We start from the raw sequence: 25,570 nt of genomic DNA, 5'->3' as shown, positions 1-25,570 counted from the left end.
TTCCCCCCTTCCATCTGTTCTTATGAAGCCATCCGTCTTCCAAGCTGGCATGCTTTCTGCTGCTTCCCCCAACAAGCTTTTGATCTTCCACTTTTATTGCTGCTGCAGCAGAAGCCAGAGCCATCTCATTTGCCAGCGTGCAGCTCAGGCGAACCGCTCAGCAAAGGAGCCTGTTCAATCAAAGGAAATTTGTTACGCCAGGCCTGGCTGGGGCAGCGGCTGCTGATGAGGCATAAGCAGGGACCTGGCAGGCGGGAAGAGGCGGAGACCCCAAAACACCCACAGCTGGAAGCTGATGGAAGCGGACCGCAGGGTGGTTCTTGCACTCTCTGAGCGGCTGCTGACTTTGTGCACACTCAGATCCATGCTGGAATCCAATCCGATGCTCAGAGAACCACAACACAGTCAGTGGGTGGGAGTTCCTTGTGCAGAATTGTATCTTTACTCTCTTAAGATTCAGGATTTGCCTTTGCACAGTTGTATGGTGCAGCCACCCGTGGAATGCTGCCTTCCGTTCCATACACCCATCTCAGAAAGGTTGTCGTCGGGATATCTCAAGAAAGGACATCCCCGAACTGGAAAGGGTGCAGAAGAGGGCAACCAAGATGATCAGGGGGCTAGTGCACCTTCCTTAGGAGGCTAGGCTACAGCATTTGGGGATTTTTAGTTTAGCAAAAAGGCAACTAAGTGGAGACATGATCGTGGTTTATCAAACTGCACGTGTTGTGGAGAGAGTGGGGAAAGGTTTTTGACCAGGGGTCATCCCATGAAACTGACTGCCAGGAAACTTAGGACTAGCAAAATGAAGTAGCTTTTCACACAGTGCAGAATTCATCTATGGAATTCTCTGACACGGGATATAGTGATGGCTACTGGCTTGGATGGCTTTAAGGGGGGCTTAAACAAATGAATGGAGGGCGGGTCTATCAGTGATTACTGGTCTTGATGGCTATAGGCTGCCTCTGGGTTCAGAGGCAGGATACTGCCGAATACCAGTTGCAGGGGAGCTGCAGCATGTGCCCTCCCCTCTTGCCTGTGGGCTCCCCAGAGGCATCTGGTGGGCCACTGTGGGAAACAGGATGCTGGAATAGATGGGCCTCCTTGGGCCTGATCCAGCTGGGCTGCTCTTTCATTAAAAAAAAAAAAAGTACAGAAAATGACAGTCAAAATGAGCTTAAGTGTTCACTTTTTTTGAAATGCTAAAACATTTGCTTTTTAGTTTTAAAAAAAGGATTGAAGAGGGGCATATTAGACGCCTGTACATATGCATGGTGAATGGGAAACGTGAAGCTCTCTCTCTCTCTCTCTCTCAAAATATCGAAAACTTGGAGTCATCCAGTGAAATTGGATGAGTTTTAGGGCAAACAACAGTCCCTTTACATCGTGCATTCTTAATTTATGGAATGCATGGGTCAGGGGGAATAGGTCCTTCTATGGCTATTACTTATTTGTATTTATCATATTTCTATACCACCTGATATATGCATCTTTAGGTGGTGTACACAGTGAACCACAGCACATGCCAAAACAGTATTAAAACAATTCTGTATTAGTCATGAGGTTCCATATGGAAGCTCATGTTGAGAGGCATTGAATATCAGTTCCTGGGCAGCAAACTGCGAAGGTTTTACTGGCTTCAAGCTCTGCTTATGGATTGCCCATTGGGACATCTGGCAGGCCCCCGTGGGGACCAGAACATGGAACTTTTGTCTGATCTAGCAAGGCTGCTCTTAGCCTCCTGCGTAGTTCTCAAAAGAACACCCAGGGAACCACTTTGCTTTGCTATCAGCTGAGCACCCTGCAAGGAAACCAGCCCAACTTGAGTTGCTTCCTTTCTTAACCAAGAACCACCACCACGACCACTACCCCCATCTGCGCCCGTGGAGTCACCCATCCAAAAGGATTATTTCCTGGATTTGCCAAGAAGAAAGCCCAAATGCAGACTGGTTGGTGTAGAGAAGATTATGGGGATGGAGTGGGGCAGGACTGCCCTATGCTGGATTGATTCCCTTTGGTGGCAAAACCACATGAGGACAGAACCTGGGGCTTTGGATTTAAAAGCATGAGTGCTTTTTGTGGGGCAGGTGCTGTGCTTTTGCTCGTTTGCCTTGGGTCAGCGCGTGGTGGGGGGGCGGCGGAATGAGCCCCTCCCACCAGTGACTGCTTCCTCCAAAGCCGGCTCCTTGCAGAATGCTGCCCTAGATGGCTACTTAAGAGTTGCCTCCTATTAAAGCCAGCCCTGCTGCTCAAAGCCCCCCCTGCCCCCGCCAGCTTTTCCCAACAGCCAGGCCATATTTGGAGACTGAGTAAAGCCTGACCAAGAGCACAAGCATGGAGGTCCGGGGAGCGGCTTTTGTGTCTCTGGTGCTTTTGGTGAAGGCCAAGCAGGAGGCTGATGGGGAGGGAGCCATATCTTGTGCAACCAGATGGCACTTCAAAGCAAAGAGGGCCTTTTCAAGTGAAGCGAGGGCCCGGCCACTTGGAAGTGGAAGCGAATGCTTCTTTTTCTCCCTCTTTTGAAGATAACCTGGCAGGACGTCCCCTTGGAGCCAGCCAGCCTGACTCTGTGCCAAAGTGCAAAGGCATCCTTCTAGGTAGCCGCGACCCAGGAAAAGCTTTTCTTCTTGGGAAAATGGTGCTTAGAACTGAGGGGGCCCTGCCCTGCCATCTCCTCCCCTTGCCCCAATTCAAATGCAACACCAGGCAAACATAAAATGTGCAGTCCTTTTAAAATCTCCTATACAACTAAATTGATTTATATTTCTTGTATTTATTACTTACAATTTCATAAGCTGCCTTTAGAATTTTTGTGACTGAAAGGCAAGATGTACATTCCAGAAAATACGTAAATAAATTGTGGCTGCCCTTCTGGCTGCCAGTCATTGGCCGACCTCCTGTGTTGTCACAGAATGTTTGGCATTCCACTTTATGTATTACGCTTCTGTGCCACCCCATATCAACTTCTCATGTTGGTTTACAAAGCTATTGCGTGAGCAGTGGCACCCTTAGAAAGTTGACCAAGCATTGCATCCTCCTAGAGAGAGAAATGGAAAGTCAGTTGGGGGCCAGGGCCAGAGACCTTCAAGCAAGACTTGACTCCCCCCGGCACTTGCACCAGTCGTCAGCCCCTGAGACTGGGCTTGTGCGGGACTTATTTTATTAAAGCCAGCACTGTTCAGCATCGGTGCAGTGCTTTGTGGAGTGCTGGGAACTCTATCTTGCCACGTTGTGTGGCAGAGCCCTGTGTATGTCCAAGAAACCCGCGGAGGGCTGCTGGATGATGCTTCCTTTAGGACAGAGCTTGCACTGCATAGTCTTTTGGTTCTTTCCCTGCTATAACTGAGGTCGTTTTTGGCCTGCTGTACAGGCTCAAGTTCTTGATCTGCATGCAGAATGTCCCGAGAGCTGGGCCAAAAATTCTCAAAGAAGAACTCTCCCCTGAATTTAGAGGAGGTTGCCTGTGATGGGGCGAACCCCCCCCCCCCCGCCGCCATTATTTAAGGGGTGACGGAGCAGAACTCATTGGCCCAGCATGGAGCTCTTCAGAGCAGCTGACCCTTTGTCCCCAAGGGCAATTCTACAGGATGACATGGTGCTGTTCTGATGGGGGCTTCTGGCTGAAACAAAGGACAGGGCTCTAGTCAGTGCTGGGGGCACTCAGGAACATTGGAAGCTGCCTTCTACCAAGTCAGACCCTTGGTCCATCTAGCTCAGTGCTGTCCACCCAGGACTGGCAGCAGCTTCTCCAAGGATGCAGGCAAGAATCTCTCTCAGCCCTATCATGGAGATGCTGCCAGGGAGGGAATATGGAACCTAGATGCTCTTCCCAGAGCAGCTCCATCCCCTGAGGGGAATCTCTTGCAGTGCTCACACATGTAGTCTCCCATTCGTATGCAACCAGGGTGAACCCTGCTTAGCAAAGGGGACAAGTCATGCTTGCTACCACCAGACCAGCAACGCCCTAGTTCAGCCGGTAGTCTGTCTTGGTATAAAGCACCTTCATATGTATAGCTTCACATGTACACGAACTGTCTACCGTCTTCTCTCTGTAAATCAGCTGCTTTCAGCCTTTCCAGATGGAAGAACCACCTTTAATTCTAACCATCCATGTAGGATCCACTTCTGATTCCCTGTTGTGCTGTCTTCAATGTGTTTCCCCCTCCCCTTCTCTCTCTGCTATGCTGGGCCGGTCAAGACACAAGTGCTATTTCACATGCTATTCGTCTTCTGGACTATACCATTATAAACCGGGGGGGTATAGGGTGGTGTTTTGGGTTGTGTTTTTTTTTTTTTTTTTTTGCAGAATTGAATGTTGCTCTGTATTTTAGAAATAAAAATCCTCTCTAGAAAATTTCATGTTCTAGCCTAAGCTTCTCCTGACACTATGTTCTAATTTTATGGGGGAGCATTCAGTTGCTCAATCACCCACTCCCCACGAAACCGAAGTGGTGCATTCCAGGATCAGTTGTAGCAGGTACAGATGGCCCACTTGCCCTGTGCTTGAATCTCCTGCCCTTTCCAAATTGCACTTGTGGGGATGCTGTAGCTGCAACACTCTTTCAATAATATCAGTCTACCAGTTGAAGACCACGATGGTAGAGAAAATAAAATATTCTGTTAAAGAGTACCTATAACTTCTGTCAACTTCTTTAAAATTCCCCAGGGCATCTCCCAAGCTACCTTCATCGGCCATGATTGGGCTGGTGTCACCGTCTGGAACATGGCTCTTTTCTACCCAGAGCGGCTCAAGTAAGTTGATCACTTTTTTGTCGTCCTTCAGAAACTCCCACCCACCTTGGGTGCTTTTCCCTGTTAATGTATCTACCTGTGAAAACACACCTAGTAATTCTCTAAGCTTATTCAAACCAGCCATCCTGCAATCCGAGGTAGATGTTGACTATGTTCACCATTAGCTTTCCCTAAGATCAAGAATTCCAATGTTTCATGGTTGCTTTTCCCCACCAGCCTCATTGACCAATTCTTCCTTATTGGGTAGGATCCAGACAAGGATAGCCAATCATTCCTATCATTCCTTCCTCCACCTTCTGAAAGAGGAAGCCAGGCATGTAAAGAATGGTTGCACACTTGATGCTTAGTAGAGGTTGTCTCCCAGCAGATGTCAGGATAGCTGAGGTCTCCCACTACGGTTGACTCTTTCTTCCGGGAAGCCTTGACTGCCTTGTATGGCTTCAGTCAGGAGCCCCACTCTTTCAGACCTCCGCCGCATGCCCACTTTCCATGTGTTCCCATGTGCCATCCTTCTCCCTCCCTGCTTTCTTTCTCTTTAAGCATATGAGTATATGCATCTGCCTTATGCAGAGTCTCCCTTGATCCATTCAACCCTGTTTTATCTACCCTAACTGGCTGTTCTCCCATGCTGATGCTTTTCACAGAGCTTTCTGCCATGTTTGTCACTTAGGGTTATTTTCCCCAACGGTCATTACTCTGATAATGCTTAGAAAGTGCCTTCTGTGCCTCATCTAGTGACAAATCTCTGTGCAACTGTGTGCCTCTTTGCAGCTTTTGTGTTGAAATTTCCTTCTCTCTCTCGTTAGGGCAGTGGCCAGTCTGAATACACCTTTCAGGGCTTCAAATCCCACAGCGGATGTAATGAAGTTGATTGAGGCCATTCCTGTCTTTGACTACCAGCTCTACTTCCAGGAGCCGGTGAGTATGTAAGCCAGGGAATGAATTGTCCTGTGCTGGGGCCATAAGAACATACAGTAAGAGCAGCCCTGCTGGATCAGGCCTGGCCCTCTCTAGTCCAGCATCCTGTTTCACACAGTGGCCCACTAGATGCCTCTGAGAAGCCCACAATCCTGAACTGGGCCCAGAAGCTGAGCACTCAGACCATTCCCAGTACATTTCTTAGGTTATGTTCCATTCTGGCCTCAGGCCATGAGGTTCCCAATTCAGATCCCAGATGTTCTGGGTGAAGAGAAGTCTATTTCCCATCTTTCCATCTGTTGTCAAGGGCATCAGCTGTTGTGTAGTATGCATTCATTGTGCTAGGAGATGTACAGGACATAGTGAGGGTATTCATGTGGGCAGGCGGGGGAAGGCTACAAAACCTTACCTCCCCCCGCCCCCGGATGATCTCTCAGACATTCTTGGGAGTGCGGACTGTACTCCCAGATGAGCAGAGTTGCACCAGGCAGCACGGAGTTCCGAGTATCCCACAATGCACTGAGCACGGTGCATTGGGGGATTCCTGCAGGGCTTGGGCTCTCGAGGTGCCTGTTTCTGTGTCTCCTCGGGCTTCATGCAGCCTGAGGAGATGCACAACCGTGGAGCCCGGGTCAAGAGGGTGCTCGCTCCCTTAACTTCAACTAGAAGCCGGGCTTAAAAGCCAGGCTAAGCAGCGCTGCCCCGCTGGGATTGAGTCAGATCGCGCCGGTCCTCATGCACAGCCTAACCCTCAGTGACTAATATCTAGACAGAGCAGTGCACCATGGGTGTGCCAGGAAGATGTGTCTGTGGGAACCTAGGTGCACAGTGCTGGATGCTCAGCAAAGGGGGGCGGATTTCAGCCATGTGTGCTGCCTCCGGAAATGTCCTACGTCACCTGAAGATATGTCCCTAAGGGTCACGCAGCCTTCAGGGAGATATTTTCAAATATCACACAGGGCTCTTCCAGAGGCAGTGCCAAGCCTCAAAACTTGCTCTCCCCGACCACTAAGAGAGTAGTGGGAAAGCTCTCTTCCATGGCAGATTGCTTTGGTTGGCAGCCAGTGACTTGGATGTTCAAGGGTTAAGGCTGTTGCAAAAAGGCCTACTAAGTAAGCAAAGGCATGGCTTTAAGCCTCACTTGCCTTTTGCCTGCACATCGTTTCAGTCTTGGAGGGAGATTCTTGCAACTGAAGCTAGAGCTCTGCCCTGTGATGATGTCTTGGATAACCCTGAGGCATGCTGGGACAACAGAGAAGCACACGGACAGACCTCCCTTTTAGAAATACTGTGCATAGTCTAGTGTAAGCCCAGACTAGCACTAATCAGATCTCCTTTTTAAGAACAGGAGTAAAGGAAAACATGGTAGTTCTTATATTAGCAAAGATGGAGGTACATTTGGGATACCCTCCCAGATGCAAATCATGGGCATCTCTCCAGCAGCGGTTGCTGTGACTTCATGTGTATCGGGGGAGGTTTCGATTGTGAGCCCTTTGGGGACAGAGAACCACTTGCTCATACCTTTTGCCACATCAATCTCTTTTGAGAACTTTTGTTGTTGACAAGTGGTTTGTAAGTCTTTTTCATAATAATGCTGTACCAGTGAGCCATGGCTCCCTCCTTCCACTAGGCAGTATCATCCAGTTTTGCTGGGCAGAATTCTGCTTTTAATGGTGCACAGCTTGAGAGAGACAGATAGATGCTTTGCAGAGTTATAGGGAAGGAGTTCTGCCCCTCAGCCCTGCAAGCTGCCATAAACCATCATCTTGCCAAGCAAGAAAAAGGGCCTATTTTTCATTTCTGTGGAGAGCTGTTACATTTCCATTTTCCAGTGGAAAGTGGCCAGCCCTGCTTCTGGCCGAGAGGCCTGTGCCAGTTCTGATGGCTACTGCAACATGGGCAGGGTGTGTGTGTGTGTGTGCGCTTTGCTGTCTGAAGGCCAGATCCGGAGGTTCTCTCACTTTGGGCAGGGTGCAGCAGGCGCCTCACCTTCTTCTCTGCTGCTTTGAGAGGGAAAGCGTCTGCCTAGCTGGAAGAGGTTTCTAGGCATCCGAAGTGCCTTTCCTTGTCTCCCTGCCACGCTCACAGTTTTGATTAAAGGGATGAATTATTGAAGCAGCACAATTGCTGCCCAAGGGTATTGCTTTTCCAGGGTGGTTTAAGCAGGCGATTGTTTAAGCGAATACTTTTTGTTGCTGCCTAAATCATCCCAACCTTTTGCTCTGGGGTGTGTGTGTGTGTGTGTGTGTGTGTGTGTGTGTGTACGCGCACACGTGTGTGAAAGAAAAACAGACAACTATTTTTTGCTTTAGGGGAAAAGTGCTGCTACTTCCTCTAGATGGAGAAAGTCTATAGCAGTTTTTTGCTTCATTTTCTATACCACCTTTCATAAATATAGGAAAAGACGGTTTACAAGGTTAAAGTAAAACAGTAATATCTTTAAAATCACATGGAAACAGCCACCAATACAATGCAAACAATAAAATATACAGGCAAAGGTGCGAGATAACAGAGAAACCAGCACCCCTGAAGGGGCAAGGCTTGAACACAGAGCCAGGCCTTTCATTGCTTTTCAGAGGCAGCAAGGAAAGCCAAGGAACTGACGTCCACAGGGGGAGCATTCCAAAGCCTGAGGGCTGTTGTGAGCTACACCTGGTTTCGCACTCTGTATATGCTCAGAGGGAAAGTCACATCATACATAAACTGCATTAGTTCTTGGAGATGGTGACCATGTAGGACCTGGGTGTGCAAAAAGAGACAGAGGAAGACGCATCTGGAAAGTTCAGTGGGCTTTATTATAGAAAGTTGCTCATCAGGATAAAATTCAAACTGGTGATCCCAATTAAACATGTTTCTGATTCAAAGTGTCGTGCAGTGTGCCTAGCTATCAAGTGTATGTGCAGTCAGTAGTTACAGCTGTCTAACAAATCCTAATAAAACATTTAGAGAGAAAGAGAGAGAGAGAGAAGAAAGAAGAGAGGGCTTAGGAATGGGATGGCAGTGATTAGTAGGGAGGAGGGAAGCCGGAGCAGGCAGAACTGTTCATTGAATAGGCATCTCACCGGGTTCAGGAAGAAGGCTTCAAAAGGACTTGTTCGTCCCTTAGGGCACAAGGCTTGGGAACGATGCAGGCTTAGGCAGTCCAGCAGTCTAGTGGTAGATGCTCAGAGCAAGGCAGTGAGAGAGCACCATGGGTGGGTAGTCTTGACTTCTCACTACGCAGCAGAAGTCACAGACAGTCTCTGTCCATGGACAGAATTCCTGCTTTAGCCCTGTGGCTTGAGCAGCTAACTCTGGGGATCGCTCTTGAGCAAAGGTCTGCTGGTTAGGCAAAGCTTGCTTGACTGGCCATGTCTGAGGTGGCCCCGTTTCTACAAGCTGGTCCTTTTGATCTGTCATGAATCTCAAAAGTGTCAGTTGCTCTTATCATAAAATTTCCTTCTCATGACAAAACTGGTTGTTGGGTTGTTTTTGTTGTTGGACTTCAGTTCAGAGCTGTATCCTCTGCATACTGTCTTTTTATTGTCAGGAAGCAATTTGTTCCTCTGTTCTCAAAACATCTGCATTTCTTAAGCTGTTGGTCTGTCTTTGCTTAAGAGAAAAACGCTTGGCTTGGCGCCTTTTGCTGCAAAGAGTGTTAGAAGTCAGAAAGGTGTGAGGAGGAAGAGACCTAAACTCTATCTATGTGAGATAGAAATCAAATTACTTGTGTGTGTAAATCTACCTAACATGCATCTGTAAAGGCATTCCACAGTGATAGCATTAAAATATGTGAGACAGGAATTAAATCACTTCTTGTGTACGTCTACCTAGTGTGTAATTCTAAAAACATTCCAAAGTAACAGCAAGAGGGCATATGTTTGAGACTAGTTAATCAATGCATTTGCCTAAGGCAAAACACTGTAGGCGACATCAACATGGTAAACATTCTGTCAGAGGAAGCATAGGATTAATTTCCAGCTTGTCTCCTAGGAGTTAATCATCTCCCTCGGAGTTCAGTGATTCCTTGCAACAGGGAATCTCTCCATAGAATTGCTGGCAGAGACACAGGCCTAAGCCTAGCCCCCTGGGCTGTGAGTTCAGGTCCAATATGAGTGACCTGGACCACAACAGGGCCATGACCAAGAAGGTCCTGGCCCATGTGCACCACACCTGAGCTGCTTTCAGTGTTGGCCCATGGAGCCTGTGCTCTATCCAACCCCAGCACGATAGCCCTACTGGCTGTTGCCGGTGTCTAGCTTGGGACTCTTGTGACATTGTCAGCCCTTTGGGGACAGGGGACCATTTTGCTGTTTGTTTTTGCTATGTAAAGCACTTTGAAAACATTGCATTGAAAACCGGCATATAAATATTGGTGGTAGTAGTAGTAGTAGTAGCAGTAGCAGAGCTCCCTCCAGCAACCTTGCCAGCTGAGGAACATGGCCACGATTCAGTGTAGAGAATACTGAGCTAGCTGGACCCATGGTCTGACTCAGTACAAGGCAGCTCTGTCTGTTCACTGGGTTTAGTTTCCTTTGCACTGTGGACTCATGGCACCTTTTTGCAAAATTGGTACAATTTACAAATATATTGGAAGAAAACTGGCATTCCTGGAGCACTGAGTTCCCCTGCCCCCACAAAAATGAGACAGCCCCCAGTTTGTTTGTTTGTTTGTTTGTTTAACATATTTTTATACCTCCAAAAACTTACGTCTCTGGGCGGTTTACAACAAAGTAAAAACAAAGGTAATACAAAAACAAAACAAGACATTTTGAAAACCACAATTTAAATTTTTTAAAAACAATATTCTAAAAACAACATTAAAACCATTAAAACAATATCAGTTAAAAGCCTGGGTGAAGAGATGCGTCTTTGAAGACTTTTTAAAAATTGTCAGAGATGGGGAGGCTCTTATTTCACTAGGGAGTGCATTCCAAAGCCTCAAGGCAGCAACGGAGAAGGCCCCTCCCTGAGTAGCCACCAGACAAACCGGTGGCAGTTCCAGCTAGAACATCTCTGCTACCTCCCTCTGCCTTCCTCCACCTGCTCAAAACAGCAAAACTTTGTCCGCTCACACTCACCTGCAGGGTGCTTGTCTCAGACACGGCTCATTCCAGAAATGCTTCTTCATATCTGTGAAAAACATGCCTATTCATCTGTCAAAGCCCTGGCCATGCAGTCATAGTGATCACAAAAGCATGTTCCTGGGACCCCGACCAGTGGGCTGGAGAGAAGGAGCAACTTGCTGCAATGAGCCAGGGGGACCTCAGAGGAGGTACAGCTGCCTCAGGTTCCTGGCTGCACCTCCTTGTAGCTGTACCTGATGAATGGCCAGCCTGCAGGCAGTGCAGCTCTTGAGTGGGGAGGGAGACAGAAGAGCCACCCGAGTTGCCTCCTTTGTGCCTCCCACTTGACTCATTAGGATGCTGGCGTTGGAGAGTTCAGTGGTCTCTCCAGGAATGGAGGAGTTGCCTGCCTCTGCTATTACGGGTGCCCATGTAACATGCAGTCTGAGAACAGTACAGTCCACCATGATGAGGGAGCTCATTATGATGAGGGAGCTCTGATTGCATTTTCTGTGGCTTGTGTTGTCATGTTTCAGACTTCAAAAAGAGGAGAGCTGGTCTTGTAGTAGCAAGAATGACTTATCCTCTTAAGAACATAAGAACAGCCCAGCTGGATCAGGGCCAAAGAAGCCCATCTAGTCCAGCATCCTGTTTCACACAGCGGCCCACAAGATGCTGCTGGAAGCCACAGGCAGGAGTTGAGGGCATGCCCTCCCTCCTGCTGTTACTTCCCTGCAACTGGTACTCAGAGGCATCCTGCCTTTGAGGCTAGAGGTGGCCTATAGCCCTCTGACCAGTAGCCAATGATAGACCTCTCTTCCATGAAGTTATCCAAACCCCTCTTAAAGCCATCCAGGTTGTTGGCTGTCACCACATCTCGTGGAAGAGAACTCCACAAGTGGATTATGCGTTGTGTGAAAAAGTACTTCCATTTGTTGGTCCTAGATTTCCCGGCAATCAATTTCATGGGATGACCCCTGGTTCTAGGGTTATGGGAGAGGGAGAAGAATTTCTCTCTATCCACTTTCTCCACACCATGCATGGTTTTATAGACCTCTATCATGTCTCCCCGCAGTCGTCTTTTTTTTCTAAACTAAATAGCCCCAGGTGTTGTAGCCTTGCCTCATAAGAAAGGTGCTCTAGGCCCCTGATCATCTTGGTTGCCCTCTTCTGCACCTTTTCCAGTTCTACAATTTCCTTTTTTAGATGTGGTGACCAGAATTGTACGTAGTACTCCAGGTGTGGCCGCACCATAGTTTAGTATAAGGGCATTATAATATTAGCCGTGTTATTTTCAGTTCCCTTCCTAATGACCCCTAGCATGGGATTGGCTTTTTTCACAGCTGCCACACATTGAGTCAACACTTTCAACAAGCTCTCCACCACGACCCCAAGATCCCTCTCCTGGTCAGTCACCGACAGCTCAGATCCCATCAGCGTAAACTTGAATTTCGGGTTCTTCGTCCCAATGTGCATCACTTTACACTTGCCAACATTGAACCGCATTTGCCACTTTGTCGCCCACTCACCCAGTTTAGAGAGATCCTTTTGGAGCTCCTCACAATCTTTAGCTAAACAGGGTCCTCCCTGGCTGCATATAAATGGGAGGCCAAAAGTGTGAGCACTGTAAGATATTCCCCTTAGGGGATTGGGTTGCTGTGGGAAGAGCAGCTAGGTTCCAAGTTCCCTCCCTGGCAGCAGCATCTCCAAGAGAGGGCTGAGAGAGATTCCTGCCTGCAACCTTGGAGAAGCCGCTGCCAGTCTGTGAAGACAATACTGTGCTAGATAGACCAATGGTCTGACTTGCTATATGGCAGCTTCCTATGTTCCAGGCAGGGCATGGGGAGGACATTGGCATGGCAACTGCATCCTCAGCCTACCTCTCGGACAACCAGAGCTGATAGCTTCCACTTTTGGCCAAGGAGGCTCCTCTGTTGCTCTCCAGCGTCCGTCCAAGCCATGCACAGCCAACACTCCCACCTCATCAGCAGTTTGACTTTCTGGGCTTGAAAGAAATAGTGCTGAGCCTCGGTGCTGAATCACAGCTGCACTAGACCACAGCAGTAATCCAATTTAGCTTTGCAAGTCAGGGCCCCATTATTCACCGCAGGCAGAGAATGGAGAGCAAACGGCAGGCCTGATGATCCAGCTGCATCCAAGCAATTGGAAATTAGAGTCAACTGGCTCTGTCAGCCGAAGAGTGATGAGGACTTATAAAACCAGCTTCTGGCACAATGTGATTTTTATTTATTGGTTTGCTCAAATGTCAGGGGTGGGGGGGGTGCATCTCTTTTTGTGTTTGAGTTGTTAACCAGTTGCTAAAAGCAATCCATTATAACCACCCTTCCTTCCAGCTTGGTAACTGCGTGGGTGAATGAGGGGAATGCAGTGGATAGGATATACCTGCATCTCCGGCAAGGCTTTTGGCATGTGGCATTCAAGGAAACGGGAGGACGGTTCTTGGCCAGAGGTACCCTCGGTTTATAAGGCACTCCCAGTGAGCATCAATGGACTGGCAAAAGTGTATGTTGTCCCGCTAAGGTTACCAAGTCTCCTGAGGCATGTGATAGTGAAGGGGGGAGATGACAGCACCTGGCCGATCAAGGGGGCAGCGAGTGAGGTGGTCAAGTGAAAGGGGCTGCAGCACAGTGGTAGCACACCCGCAGCGGGGAGATGCTTGACTAACAAGCAGAAGGTTGCCAGTTCGTATCCTCACTGGCATGTTTGTTTCCCAGACTATGGGAAACACCTCTATCGGGCAGCAGCGATAGAACATCATCTCATACTGCACTGGAGGAGGCAATGGGAAACTCCTCCTGTAGTCTGCCAAAATCAACCACAGGGCTCGGTGGGCACCAGGAGTTGAAATTGACTTGATGGCACACTTGACCTTTACCCAAAGGGCTCACAATCCAAAAAGGAACTTAATGTAGACACCAGCGACAGTCACTGGAGGGATGCTGTGCTGCGGCTGGATAGAGCCAGTTGCTCTTTCCCTGCTAAATAGAAGAGGGGCAGCTGTGCAAAGCTCAAGTGAGGGCCACAGTCTCTTGTCCTTCGTGCGCCTGCCCTTATGTGAGCAGGAGAGCTGGTCTTGTGGTAGCAAGCATGACTTGTCCCCTTAGCTAAGCAGGGTCCACCCTGCTTGCAGATGAATGGGAGACTAGCACTGTAAGATCTTCCCCTCAGGGGATGAAGCCGCTCTGGGAAGAGCAGAAGGTCCCAAGTTCCCTCCCTGGCAGCATCTCCAAGATAGGGCTGAGAGAGATTCCTGCCTGCAACCTTGGAGAAGTTGCTGCCAGTCTGTGAAGACAATACTGAGCTAGATAGACCGATGGTCTGACTCAGTATATGGCAGCTTCCTATGTTCCTAAGAGGAAGTATTTTTTCACAAGCACATTATTACTGGAGAGAGAGGTGGAGAGAGAAGATCTGGTCTTGTGGTAGCAAGCATGACTTGTCCCCTTAGCTAAGCAGGGTCCACCCTGGTTGCAGATGAATGGGAGACTAGCACTGTAAGATCTTCCCCTCAGGGGATGGAGCCGCTCTGGGAAAAGCATCTAGGTTCCAAGTTCCCTCCCTGGCGGCATCTCCAAGATAAGGCTCTGAGAGAGATTCCTGCCTCCAACCTTGGAGAAGTTGCTGCCAGTCTGTGAAGACCATACTGAGCTAGATAGACCAACGGTCTGACTCAGTATATGGCAGCTTCCTATGTTTCGATGTTCCTATGTTCTAGGTGGAGAGGTGATGGTGCAGAATTCAGACCTGGTGGGAATAAAAGTGTAGGTGGCTCATTCATCTTCTCAGCCAAGTTTCAGCCCATTGATTACTCAACTGAAGCAGTGACTGCCTATTTAAAATCTGGCTTCTGATGCGTGATTTCTTGACTGGGGAGCTGGGCGGGGGGCACAACCAGCAGCTATCCAGGGCTCCTCGTAATGATGGGCCTTTTGGGTCAAGAGAGATTCTGCGGCAGCAGGTGGGATGTACATCTCTCTCCAGTCCCACCCCCAGGGCCTTGCAGCCAGTTCAGAGAGCAACATCTATAAGCTGTTTCTGTTCTGATTTCCTTCCCACCACCCCAGGGAGTTGCAGAGGCTGAACTAGCAAAGAACCTGAGCCGGACCTTTAAGTTCTTCATCCGATCGACCAGGAAGGAGGTCAGTCAGCTGCATGGATCCTGGGGGTGGGCGATGGAACGGAGGGGCGTGAGATGATGAATGCTACGCTTATGAAAAGGGCACCAGGCTTACATCCTCTGCCCCAGCTTCAGAGGCAGATGGCTGGCGCAGAGGGGCTTCCTGCTTGGGCTACAGAGGACCCTGTGTGCAGCATACCGGGCTCCTGTGACTCTTGGGAAGACCATACTGGTCCCCGCATGGGTGGGTGGGTGGTATTGCCCTCTGACGCAGTTGTGGGTGTGGGCGCAACATCCGATGATAGCTCCAAAGCTTAATGGGAGGGGAAAGAGTCAGTAGGACACACAGGGTTAGGGTCCCTCTGCATGACAAGCAGATTATTCTGGGTAAATTATGCAGAACGGCTTGATTTGCATAATTTATATGGATTGTGGGATTCGGTTTTGTCTGGCACAGAGTTTGGGTTAACCTGACTCCGAATTCTGATTGACTTATTGTTTAATAACTAAAATAGTTTATTTATTGTTTATTGAAAACAAGCAAAAAAAAAATCTGAGTACACACCACCTTGGGAATGTGGAGACAAATGGATCCCTGATCTGTCCCAGTCTGACAGTAATGTATTCTTAGGGGATGCAACTTCTCCTGGGCTTGCCAAGAAACCCCTGTCCTCCTTGGGCTGCTTAGGAAACACAGGAAACTGCCATCCCCTCCTATGTGGTGTTCCCCTGGTGCTTAATATCACAGGGCTTATTCCAGACCTTTTCCTTGCAGGACCGAATAGAGGGGCTTTCTCTTGATCTTGCAAATGTGCGGAAACGAGGTGAGAGATTGGAGCACCTGCAGAGGAAGGAGAAGAATCTCTGAGTACCAGTTGCAGGGGAGTAACAGCAGCAGGAGAGAGGGCACGCCCTCAACTCCTGCCCGTGGCTTCCAGCGGCATCTGGTGGGCTACTGTGTAAAACAGGAGGCTGGACTGGATGGGCTTCCTTGGGCCTGATCCAGCAGGGCTCTTCTTATGTTCTTATGTAATCCCCATGGAATTTCTCCTTGGAGGAATGCAAGGCAAACATGGATTTACAGTATAAGCATGGGAGTTATCCAGAGAGGCCGAGTCCAGTGTCCTGGGTTCTGCACATCGCTGGCCCTCGGCCTTCTGGCTCTGCCATGCTGCCCTCCTTCTTGCCCTTCGCTGCTGCCTTCCTCATGAAGGGCACAATGGCACCTGTGTCTTCCTTGGGAATCCCTTTGGGGTTGTTCGGTGGGGGGATACCTCCTGTTCACCCTGAGGGCCAAGTGAGAGAGGAGCAGGAGATGCGGCTTAATTTCCCCTCACATCTTTTAAAGCTCAAGAACAGAGCTGTGGGGAGCTCAGATTTTTATTGGAGAGGGCATCCGGTTGCTGACCTCCCACATCACACCTGAGAAATGACAGTTTCTTTATCCGTGCAGGGCTGTGAAGAGATCTGCACTGAGAGGGGAGTCGTTGAGGGAATGGAGGGAAGGGTCCAGTGCCACCACGGCCAGTGCCCTGAGGGGCAGATCTCCTTCCGTGGCTCTGGTGCTGCATGGCCAGACAATCCTGGCAGTGTGGAAGGGGTGTACACCTGGTCTTACAGTGTTTACTGGAGCGGTGTGGGGAGCCCAGGGTTCCCTCTAACAGGGACTCCCAGATGTTGTTGACTACAACTCCCAGAATCCCCAGCTGTAATGGCTTTTGCTTGGGGATTCTGGGCGTTGTAGTCCACAACCTCTGGGAATCCCTGTTAGAGGGAACCCTGGAAGCAGCCATTCAGAAGTGGCTGCTCAAGCGAGGCAAGCACCATCCCTGAGAAACTGCTCAAGATGGGTCTCTGCCTACTCTGAGTGCATCTTCATTTGTGTGTGTGTGTGTGTTGCCTCTGTAGCCTTCCTCTAGGGAACTCGGGGTGGAGGGCATGGGTTCCGCTTCGGGAGGTGTGTTCGGCTGAGACGGTGACTGGTTCTAGGTCACCCAGTGGGCTTAGTGACTGAGGATTTGGCTCCAGGGCTCCCTACTCCTAGACTGACCTGTTGACCACTGCATCACACTGGCACCTTCTCACATCGTTGTTCTCTGTTTGTGTCCTTGTGCTGCAATGGCTAGAAAATGGCTTCTACACATGTCTTTGTCTCAGAGGCGCTCTCTCCCCTGGAGTCCTTCCGGGCTGAGGTCCAGGGCCGCCACACCCCCTGGGGGCCTCCACATCCTCCAGAGTCTGTCCTGGTGGGGCTGGCCCTCCACGGTGCTGGGCATGACCTGTGCTTTAAAGTCAGAGGGGGAAGGGGGAAGAAATATGTGGGGTGGGGATATGTTAAGTTGCGTGTTGAAATGTTTATGCTAACGCATATTGGCATAAATATACCTGTTTTATATTTTTATATTCTGTTTTATATTCATGTGAGTTCAGTTGCTGTTTGTACCCTCAAGAAGCCATGTGTTAAAAATACTGCATGTGTCCTGTTGGGGGGGGGGGCTCCAAAGCAAGGGGGGCCCCTCCAAAGGTCTTTAGGTCCAGGCTCCAAAATTACCTAGGTGCACCTCTGCTTTGGATCATGCAACTCAATAGTCAATGTATATGGGAAATGTGTGTGTCTGATAGACTTGAGGGTGTCTTCACCAGGTGGGGCATTTTGACTTTTTGCATTGTGTGCCTGGCCGTTTTCTGGCTGCTTCTGTGCAAGAGCCAGTGTGGTGTAGTGGCTAGAGTGCTGGACTAGGACCGGGGAGACCTGAGTTCAAATCCCCATTCAGCCATGAGACTTGCTGGGTGACTCTGGGCCAGTCACTTCTCTCTCAGCCTAACCTACTTCACAGGGTTGTTGTGAGGAGAAACCTAAGTGTGTAGTACACCGCTCTGGGCTCCTTGGAGGAAGAGCGGGATATAAAATGTAATAATAATAATAATAATAATAATGTGGAAAGCAGCTCTGTGCCCTTCAAGCAGGGCTTGCATAGTATATCCTGAAGCAATGATTCAATGCTTTTTCTTGGCATGACTATCAGTGCTTCTTTCGAAGGTACCTGAAATATTGACTACCTGCCTTGTGCTTCAGAGTCTGAAATGTGCCATTTTCCCTCTTTCTCTTCACCCAGAGCTATTTGTCACCATCTCATCTACAGCCCCTCCCACAACAGCTTCCAAGATAACCATTCAATTTATGCTGGAACATGCTTCTTGCATAGATCAGGAGTGTGCACGGAACCATCCGTGGCCGTTCAGTTCAAATTCAAACCAAACCGCTGGTCCATGAACCGGTTCGTTAGAACTGGCCCACGGTTCGGTTCATGATGTCAAACCGGTTTGGCCCAGTTTGAGTGCCTTGCTTCTACAGGGGAATCCAGTAAAGATTCCCTTTTACAAGTGAAGGGGATTCTTGAACTATGAAGGGGTTCGAAGGGTGGGCACCTTACTGTCACTGGTGGCTCCTCAGCAGCCCCTCTCAGCCTCTCTGCACTTGTACAGAGTCTGGAACCGAGCCACCCACTGGCCCACAGTATGTGGGGGGAGTGCCAGTAAGGTGCCCTCTCGGTCTTTATAGTGTTCAGCAATATCGGCCCTCTGAAAAGCAAGCAGCCTTTACCAAGAGCAGGGAGAGGCCACCTTGGTTCTCCAGCTGCTGCTGACCTACAGCTCCCAGCTGGAGAGCCAAGGTTGCCTACCTCTGTCCTAGAGCCTTTCCTTTATCCCAGCAACTTTCTGCAGAGAATGGAGGATCTGTGTCCCCCCCACTGCAGTCCCAGACTGCCTTTCTATCCCCAAGCTGTGAGCACAGCATACTTTAGCTCATCCTAGGAACCTCTCTGAGCCTTCAAAGGCCACTGAGCGCACAGAGCTGTCTTAGGGCAGGGCAAGCAGGGCGACCGCCCCGGGCCCCAATAAAATCAACTGCACTGCCTGGTTTCCCCCAAGTGTTCCACACTCTGCCAGGGCTCTCGAAGGACAGGACTTACTGGGCAAGCCTCCTCAACTGGCTCTAGAAGCATTCGCGGATCATCACTGCCCTTTAGCTAGCAAGCAGTCCAGCAACTAGCTCTACCGAAGGGACTCATGGCAGCCATCAAAGCCACCTGATTCAATCTTTGCGCAGATCCAGGAAACCAGAGGAGGCCCTCTGGTATTCTAACTTAACTTGCTTAACTTTATTAGTCTTATTTTACATTGTATCTGTTTTATTAATGTTATGAGCCACCCCCGAGCAGCAGTGTACCAGAGGGGCGGGCTATAAATATTTTAAATTAAATAAATAGTCTGGCTGTGGCCCTCCAAGATTCGGAGAGGTCCCTTTGCTAGCCCTGGTTCCGGAGAGGCTCTGAACTGGGGATACTGAGGCTGGGGCCTGAGACCCACCATGTGCTCTGCAGCCCCTGCCCCCACTTTAAACAGCCCAGGTGCAATTGAGGCCGGCATTTGGCATAACGTGGTGCTTTCCTGCTCCAAGATAGAGCATGCAATAAACCAGCGACTGGGCAATCCATCCAGGCCTGTCTGTGTAGGATTAAATGTGGTCTGTAAGTGCCAAGAGCAGCACTACTTCTTTGGGCTGCCTTGGGAAGCCAAGAGTGTAAGTTTGTGCTGATACAATGCACTTTCGCATAGTGCGACTTTGGAAATGATTTAATGTGACTTTCTGAATTATTCAGGAAGAGAAAGCGGTTTGCACATAACACCCTGCTGATGGCTTGTGGGCATGTCCCAGTGATGTGTCTGGGCTCTGTTGTGGGATCTGCAGTGGCCCCCACCTCCTGTGGGAACCTCCCCCCTTGGAGCTGTGGGCCTCTCCATCCATCATCACGTGGCCTTCATCCCTGTTTCCCTCCTTGTGTTGCAGGGGGCGTGCTGGCAGGGCTCCCGGAAGACCCACCCCCGAGTTCTCTCCTGCCCGATCCTGTGCTGCAGTTCTACATCCAGCAGTATCAGAAGTCTGGATTCAGGTAAATGTGCGGGCAGATGGAAGAGCCAGGAATGCCATGGGCAAACGTGTAATGTGTTAATTAGTAAATATTCATCATCTGTTAAGATCATCTGGAGAGGTTAGTCTGCGGTTGCTGCCAACTCTTTGGGGGGGGTGGCTACTTGGGATGGGCCTTCTCCATGGCTGCCCCTGGACTTTGGAACACACTCCCTGTTGAAATAAGAGCCTCCCCATCTCTGGCATCTTTTAAAAAGGCACTGAAGACACATTTATTCACCTAGGCTTTTAATTAGACTTTTGGTTTTAAAATTTTAATGTTGGTTTTAAATGATTTTAATGCCAATGATTTTATTGTTTAAATGATTTTAATTGTTTAATTGATTTAGTTTTTATTTTAATTGATTTTAGTTGTTTTTATTTTGATGTAAATTGCACAGATCCTTTTTTGGAAGGGCGGTATATAAATGAAATAAATAAATAAATATGAATCTAATAGGCAAAAATGCACTGAATAATCATCCAGACTAATATAGAGCCCAATAATCTAATTCATAAATAAAGGTAAAGTGTGCCATCAAGTCAGTTTCAACTCCCGGCAGCCACAGAGCCCTGTGGTTGTCTTTGGTAGAATACAGGAGGGGTTGACCATTGCCACCTCCCATGCAGTATGAGATGATGCCTTTCAGCATCTTCCTAGATCGCTGCTGCCCAATACCGGCAACCTCTGGCTTGATAATCAAGTCATTTCCCCGCTGCACCATTAGGTGCACAATGCATAATTGCTGGCTTAAATGAACTCTCTTTGAGATTCCAAAATGGATCCACATTCTCAGGTTCTATCTCTTTAATATTGGATTTATATACCACCTTTCATAAAACATATCCCGAGGCAGTTAGCAAAAGTTAATACAATAAAATTCCATAAATTCATATTAAAGTATTAAAATCAATTAAGACCATAAAAACATCAAAAAGCAACAGTGATAAAAACAGAGCGGCCTGAGAGGAGAGACTGGCAACCCCAAAGGGACAAAAGCCTGAACCAATACAAGCATTTTCAGTTGTCTTTTAAAAGCAGCCACAGACGCCAGGGAAGGGACACCCTCTGGGAGAGCATTCCAGAGCCTGGGGGCAACAACAGAGAAGGCCCTGCCCTGCATGCACATCAACGGAGCCTCCCTCGATGTCGGCACACAGAGCAAAGCCCCCTCCGATGACCTTGTTGGGTGGGCAGAAACCCTTGGGAGCAGACGGTCCTTCAGATATCCAGATACCTTGCAGATCCTTTGTTTTTAAAAGCTTGCTGGAAAAGCCAAATGTACTTTGACATGTGAACTGTTATTGCTGGTCTGTGACCGAAATAACCTCCTAAACTAAGGCTTTGACACGTGGTGTCCTTCCATGGTTTTCTTTTTCTGACCGCTCATTGATACGAAGGAGCGGCGAACGACTTGTCTTTCGACCGTTGTACTTCCCAGGTGAGGAGGTGGCCGTGCAAGACCCCCAGTTGGCCAGCCGAGGGAATCTCTCTCTTTCCTCAGGAGGGAAAAATGGGTTCTTCCTATTATCCTTCGTATCAATGAGTCTGTATCAAACCTCAAAGAGATTCCTGTAGCCAGCAATTATGTGTCGTGTCTTTCTGAATTACGTTATTAAGTATTAACTAGTGGGCCCGGGCACAGAGCATCTGTGCCTCTAGTTGGGCTCTGCCCGGGCCCACCACCACCGCCCACGGCTCCGGCTGGGCCCACCGCCGCCTTGCCCGGCTTCCCCCGCTGCCTCCTCCAGCCAGGCCCGCCACCTCCTCCGGCTTCCCCCGCCGCCTCCTCCGGCTGGGCCCACCACCCACGGCTTCGTCTGGGCCCGCCGCCTGCCCGGGCCCGCCGCCGCCTCGCCCGGCTTCCCCCGCCGCCGCCTCACCTCGCCAGGCCCGGCGCCGCGGCTCCTCGGCCTGTCCCCGTTGCTGCCAGGCTGGGCCCACCAGCGGCCATGGCCGCCGCCGCCACCGTTCTCCTGGGTGTGCCGCCAGGACCAATCAGGCGCCGCCGCAGCCCAGCCAATCGGCTGGGCTGCCGGGACGCATTTTTCCTGGGCACACCCAGGAGAATTATATATATAGATGTTTAATTTGGATGATTATTCAGTGAATTTTTGCCTGTTGAGATTCATACTAGCCGACCCCGCACAGAGCATCTGTGCGCTCTTCGGGGCTGGCAGTTCCCTCTCCTCCCTAGTGCTGCCTCTGCGGATGGGCCCGCTGCCGCTGCCTGCCTCTGTGGCCGGCCCACCGCCAGGCCGAGTGCCGTCTCCACCGGTGGGCCGAGTGCCGCCTCCGCGGCTGGGCCCGCCTGCCTCTTGCCTCCTCGGCCATGCCCACCGCCGCCTCTGGTCTCCTGAGTGTGCCGGCGCCCAGCCAATCAGCTGGGCCGCCAGGACACACATTCGAAGGCACACCCAGGAGAGAGAGAGAGAGAGAGAGAGATATGTTATAATATTATGAATATTAATTAATAGTATATTGCGTTCCTGATCTTCCTTATTCTATACAGTGTGTGTTCAGATCAGGCCCACACCCTGTGAGTTGCTTTTGGGGGGCAGGGGGAAGAGCCAGGAGTGCTGGCTGCTGTGTTGCTGGTCTGGGGCCCTCGACCCTTCTTGGGACCAGGCCATGGTGCCTGCCCCGGACTCGAACTACACAAGACATAACCTGGTGTTAGCTTGTGGAGCGGCCTGGCTGACACCCGGACTGACACTGTCCTTGCACTGGCGAGCTCCGCGGCCTCAGCACAGCTTGCCTTCCACCCTGTTGCGCTGGCACAAGCCCCTTTGTCCTTTGAGCAACCTGAGGTGTGTCTCCTGCTGGGAAGCCTCTTCCTCAGTCCGTGTGCTCTGCAGGGAACACTTGCCCAAGAGCACAGCTTTGAGATTTGGCACAGCTACTGGGCGTGGACTTCCTGCAGGTGGGTAACTTGGTGGTTGTGCAAATGCAGCAGTAGTCTGAACACCGGAATTGGAGAGGTAGCTGCAAGCGTCAATGGTTTTTATGAGGAGTTTCTGGATAAGCCCTTGGGGACGGATAGGTCCCTCAGTAGCTATGTTCAGAGGCAGCATTCCAAGAAGCACCAGAGAAGCAGACGGCAGGATGGACTCCCTGCTTGGAAGCATTCACAGCCTCGGTTGGTCACTGTGGCTGAGCTTTGGAATGGCCCAGCAGAGCCGTCGGGGTCAGATGCGCCAGAATTGCAAAGCAGCTGGCATTGCTAGGACAATACACCTGTGTGTTGGGCCGTAGGGGGGCAAGGGGTTCAGCAGTGGGGTGCAGTGTGGGAGAACTGACTCTAATTAGCCTGCAGTTCTTCTGCCACAAGGGCATCATGGCATGCAGACTAGGGAGCTGTTTTGTTGCGTCTTGGTTTTTAAGGATTACTATGCGCTTTTGCTGTGTGGTTTGGCCACAAGCGTATGTAGTTGACTAGAGCATCCGTCTATATGCCATTGAGTTACCCAGGAGCACCTGGCTGTGTAAACAGGAATTTACCTGAAGAGCTTCCTCTCTCTCGGCCAATCCAGAGTAAGCAGCTCTGTCCTTTGTCCTTCGTCTCTCAGGCTTGCTGAGAGTAAGATGAGTGCTCCCTCTGAACTGTTCCATGGTTAGCAATGCTACAGATCCTTCCACCTAGCAATCCTCTTTCCATGACTCGTAACCTCCAAGAATTCATCTCCTGGACTCTGATCTCCATTTGGTCTGCAATGCTCCCCAAGTGAGCCTCACTGCATGTCCTCCTAGACGTAAAAATAAAGCTCTTTAAAACTAGTGGGAAGGTTGATTGTCTCAAGTGGCTCTTAACTGCAGCCCCCCAGGATTGGTAGGACAGCAGTAAAGCTGCTGCTTCTCTCCTTGTGTGTTTCAGGGGGCCCCTGAACTGGTACCGAAACATGCAAAAAAACTCGAGCTGGACCGGCTTTGCCCAGGACAGAAAGGTAAGTGCGGTGGGGGACACGCCTCACCCTTGGAGCTGTGTTTGCAGAAACTCCCTCTGCAGGCCAAGCTTCTGCCTAGTACAAAGCTCCCAAATTCACCCATCATAGCCCTGCCTGGGAGAGACGGAGGAGATCCACCACATCCAAGGTTCATCCACTTGTAAGAGCTGAGCACACTGGGGCTGGTGGCTTCTCCTGCAGCAGAGGGGAAGGGCCGTGCAGGGCATAGAGGCGTTGAGACTGACCGAGGGAAGCACCTCTGAATAAAAGCTTCTGATTCGGTCTCTGCCCCCAGGCCAAGAACCCTCTGGTGCATTGCATGATCAAGATCCCAGCCTTCCTCTCTGGAGCGCGAGGGGGCGCAAGTTTTGGGCGGAGCATAATTATTTTTAAATGAATAAGTGAAGTGGTCTCTTGAGCAGGACTCTTTCCCCAGCGCATTCTCCCCCAATCCCTTTGAGTCAGGTGCTACTGAGGTCACCCCCTGATCTCCATTTCAGCGCAGGGCTTGGACTCTTTCCCCACTAGCCCCCACTGGCTCTACTCTGGTCTCTTGCCCTCTCAAGAGCCATGCAGGGGCCCTGCAGCTAAGCCACAAACAGCACTCTGCATCCAGGGAGCCCAGGAGCATGCCTAGCAAACCTGAACTGTGTGGCCATTGCCTGCCTTCAGCAGGTAGCCAGCTTTGTGTCGTGCCCCCAAGAATTGCCGCCATGTTGCTCCTGGCTTGCTTTGCAGCGGTGGCTTTGGCAAAAGCACCCTTCGTTGCCGTCATCCGGGATGTCCGTGCACGGAAGGGTCAATTCCTGTTCAGTTTAATGACTGTGATCCCCAGGAGTGCTTGCGGCACCTCAGAGAGCAACAGATGGATTATTCTCCGCTTGCACATGGGGCGGTTGGGAAGGGTGCCTGTGCACATAGGAGAACAGTGTGGGACAGCAGGGACCCAGAGGCCATGAAGATCTGTAGAGCCCCGAGGTTATTCCAGGCTTGGTGGTGATTAGCCAGCTGGCATGCATCCGCGGACAGGGTGCCGCTTTGCAGGGGACGAGAGGCTAGTTCCCTGCCCATGGGGCTTACAGTTTAGAAAACAAGGGAGGCCACTGGGACAGCCTCTTTGTGCAGCGGTGGGCGCCCCTTCCCGGGAGGTTCTCGGACAGCCATCTGTCAAAGATGCTGCAGCAGATTCCTGTGCCAAGCAGGGGGTTGGACTAGATGGCCTCCAAAGACCCTTCTGTTCTCAAGTTCCCCGGTTCTGTCACGGTCTCGGTTCACTTCTCTGGGAAAGAGCACAGCCGAGCAGTACGCCATGATCTCCCAGCCTTGTATAACATTTCCACTGAGACCTGCTGTTGGCCTTCGTGTTCATGGCCTTTGCGCCGCCCACTTCCTGTTTCCCACCCACCCCGCTCTCCCTCTGTGTGTATCTGTCGGCCTTTAAGGTGCTGCCAGACTAAATGGGGGGCAGCAAGTGGAACAAACCCAGCTACCCCTCTGGAATCTTCTCTCACACACGGCCTTTCCGTTCAGTGCTGTTACTGCTTGGCCAGTTTCCCCTCTGGGTGTTTGTGTCTGTCGCAAGGGATGGTTCCCTGCATAAGATTTGCGCGTGGCACGTGCCCTTTCTCTGCCCTCTGTCCCTCCCGATGGCATTATTCCTGACCCAGACAGGGCAACTCTTGGAAGAAGGGCTGGCTCCTCGCAGCAGCAGCAGCACCCTGTGAGAGAAATTAGAAAGGGTTTTAATTGGTCCGTTGCTGGTCCACACAGAGCTTAGCCTTAGCTCAGATGGGACCTCAACTT

General features: G+C 50.3%; 1 protein-coding gene and 1 long non-coding RNA gene across 5 annotated transcripts in view; one reads left to right on the top strand and one right to left on the bottom strand.

Annotated features, from left to right (window-relative positions):
• Positions 1-25,570, top strand: part of EPHX2 (epoxide hydrolase 2) — a 91,706-nt gene that overhangs the window by 56,920 nt on the left and 9,216 nt on the right. For all 3 annotated transcript variants that reach the window (XM_053249519.1, XM_053249539.1, XM_053249530.1), the window contains exons 11-16: positions 4,664-4,749; positions 5,556-5,667; positions 14,798-14,872; positions 15,626-15,674; positions 19,703-19,805; positions 23,698-23,767. In XM_053249519.1, coding sequence (XP_053105494.1) covers positions 4,664-4,749; positions 5,556-5,667; positions 14,798-14,872; positions 15,626-15,674; positions 19,703-19,805; positions 23,698-23,767 — 495 coding nt within the window. The remainder of the gene's footprint in view (positions 1-4,663; positions 4,750-5,555; positions 5,668-14,797; positions 14,873-15,625; positions 15,675-19,702; positions 19,806-23,697; positions 23,768-25,570) is intronic.
• LOC128324692 (uncharacterized) lies at positions 15,363-21,830 on the bottom strand. 2 transcript variants are annotated; one of them, XR_008307043.1, is made up of 3 exons: positions 21,707-21,830; positions 16,901-17,129; positions 15,363-15,691 (listed from the first exon to the last, which is right to left on the bottom strand). It is a non-coding gene; the product is annotated as an uncharacterized LOC128324692 (long non-coding RNA). The 2 variants fall into 2 exon arrangements; XR_008307039.1 differs by having other exon boundaries at positions 16,901-17,134; positions 21,707-21,819.

Source organism: Hemicordylus capensis, chromosome 1, assembly GCF_027244095.1.
Source record: "Hemicordylus capensis ecotype Gifberg chromosome 1, rHemCap1.1.pri, whole genome shotgun sequence".
In the NCBI taxonomy this organism is placed as follows: domain Eukaryota; kingdom Metazoa; phylum Chordata; class Lepidosauria; order Squamata; family Cordylidae; genus Hemicordylus; species Hemicordylus capensis.
The sequence above is the reverse complement of the archived record's forward strand: the minus strand, read 5'-3'. Positions and strand labels throughout refer to the sequence as shown.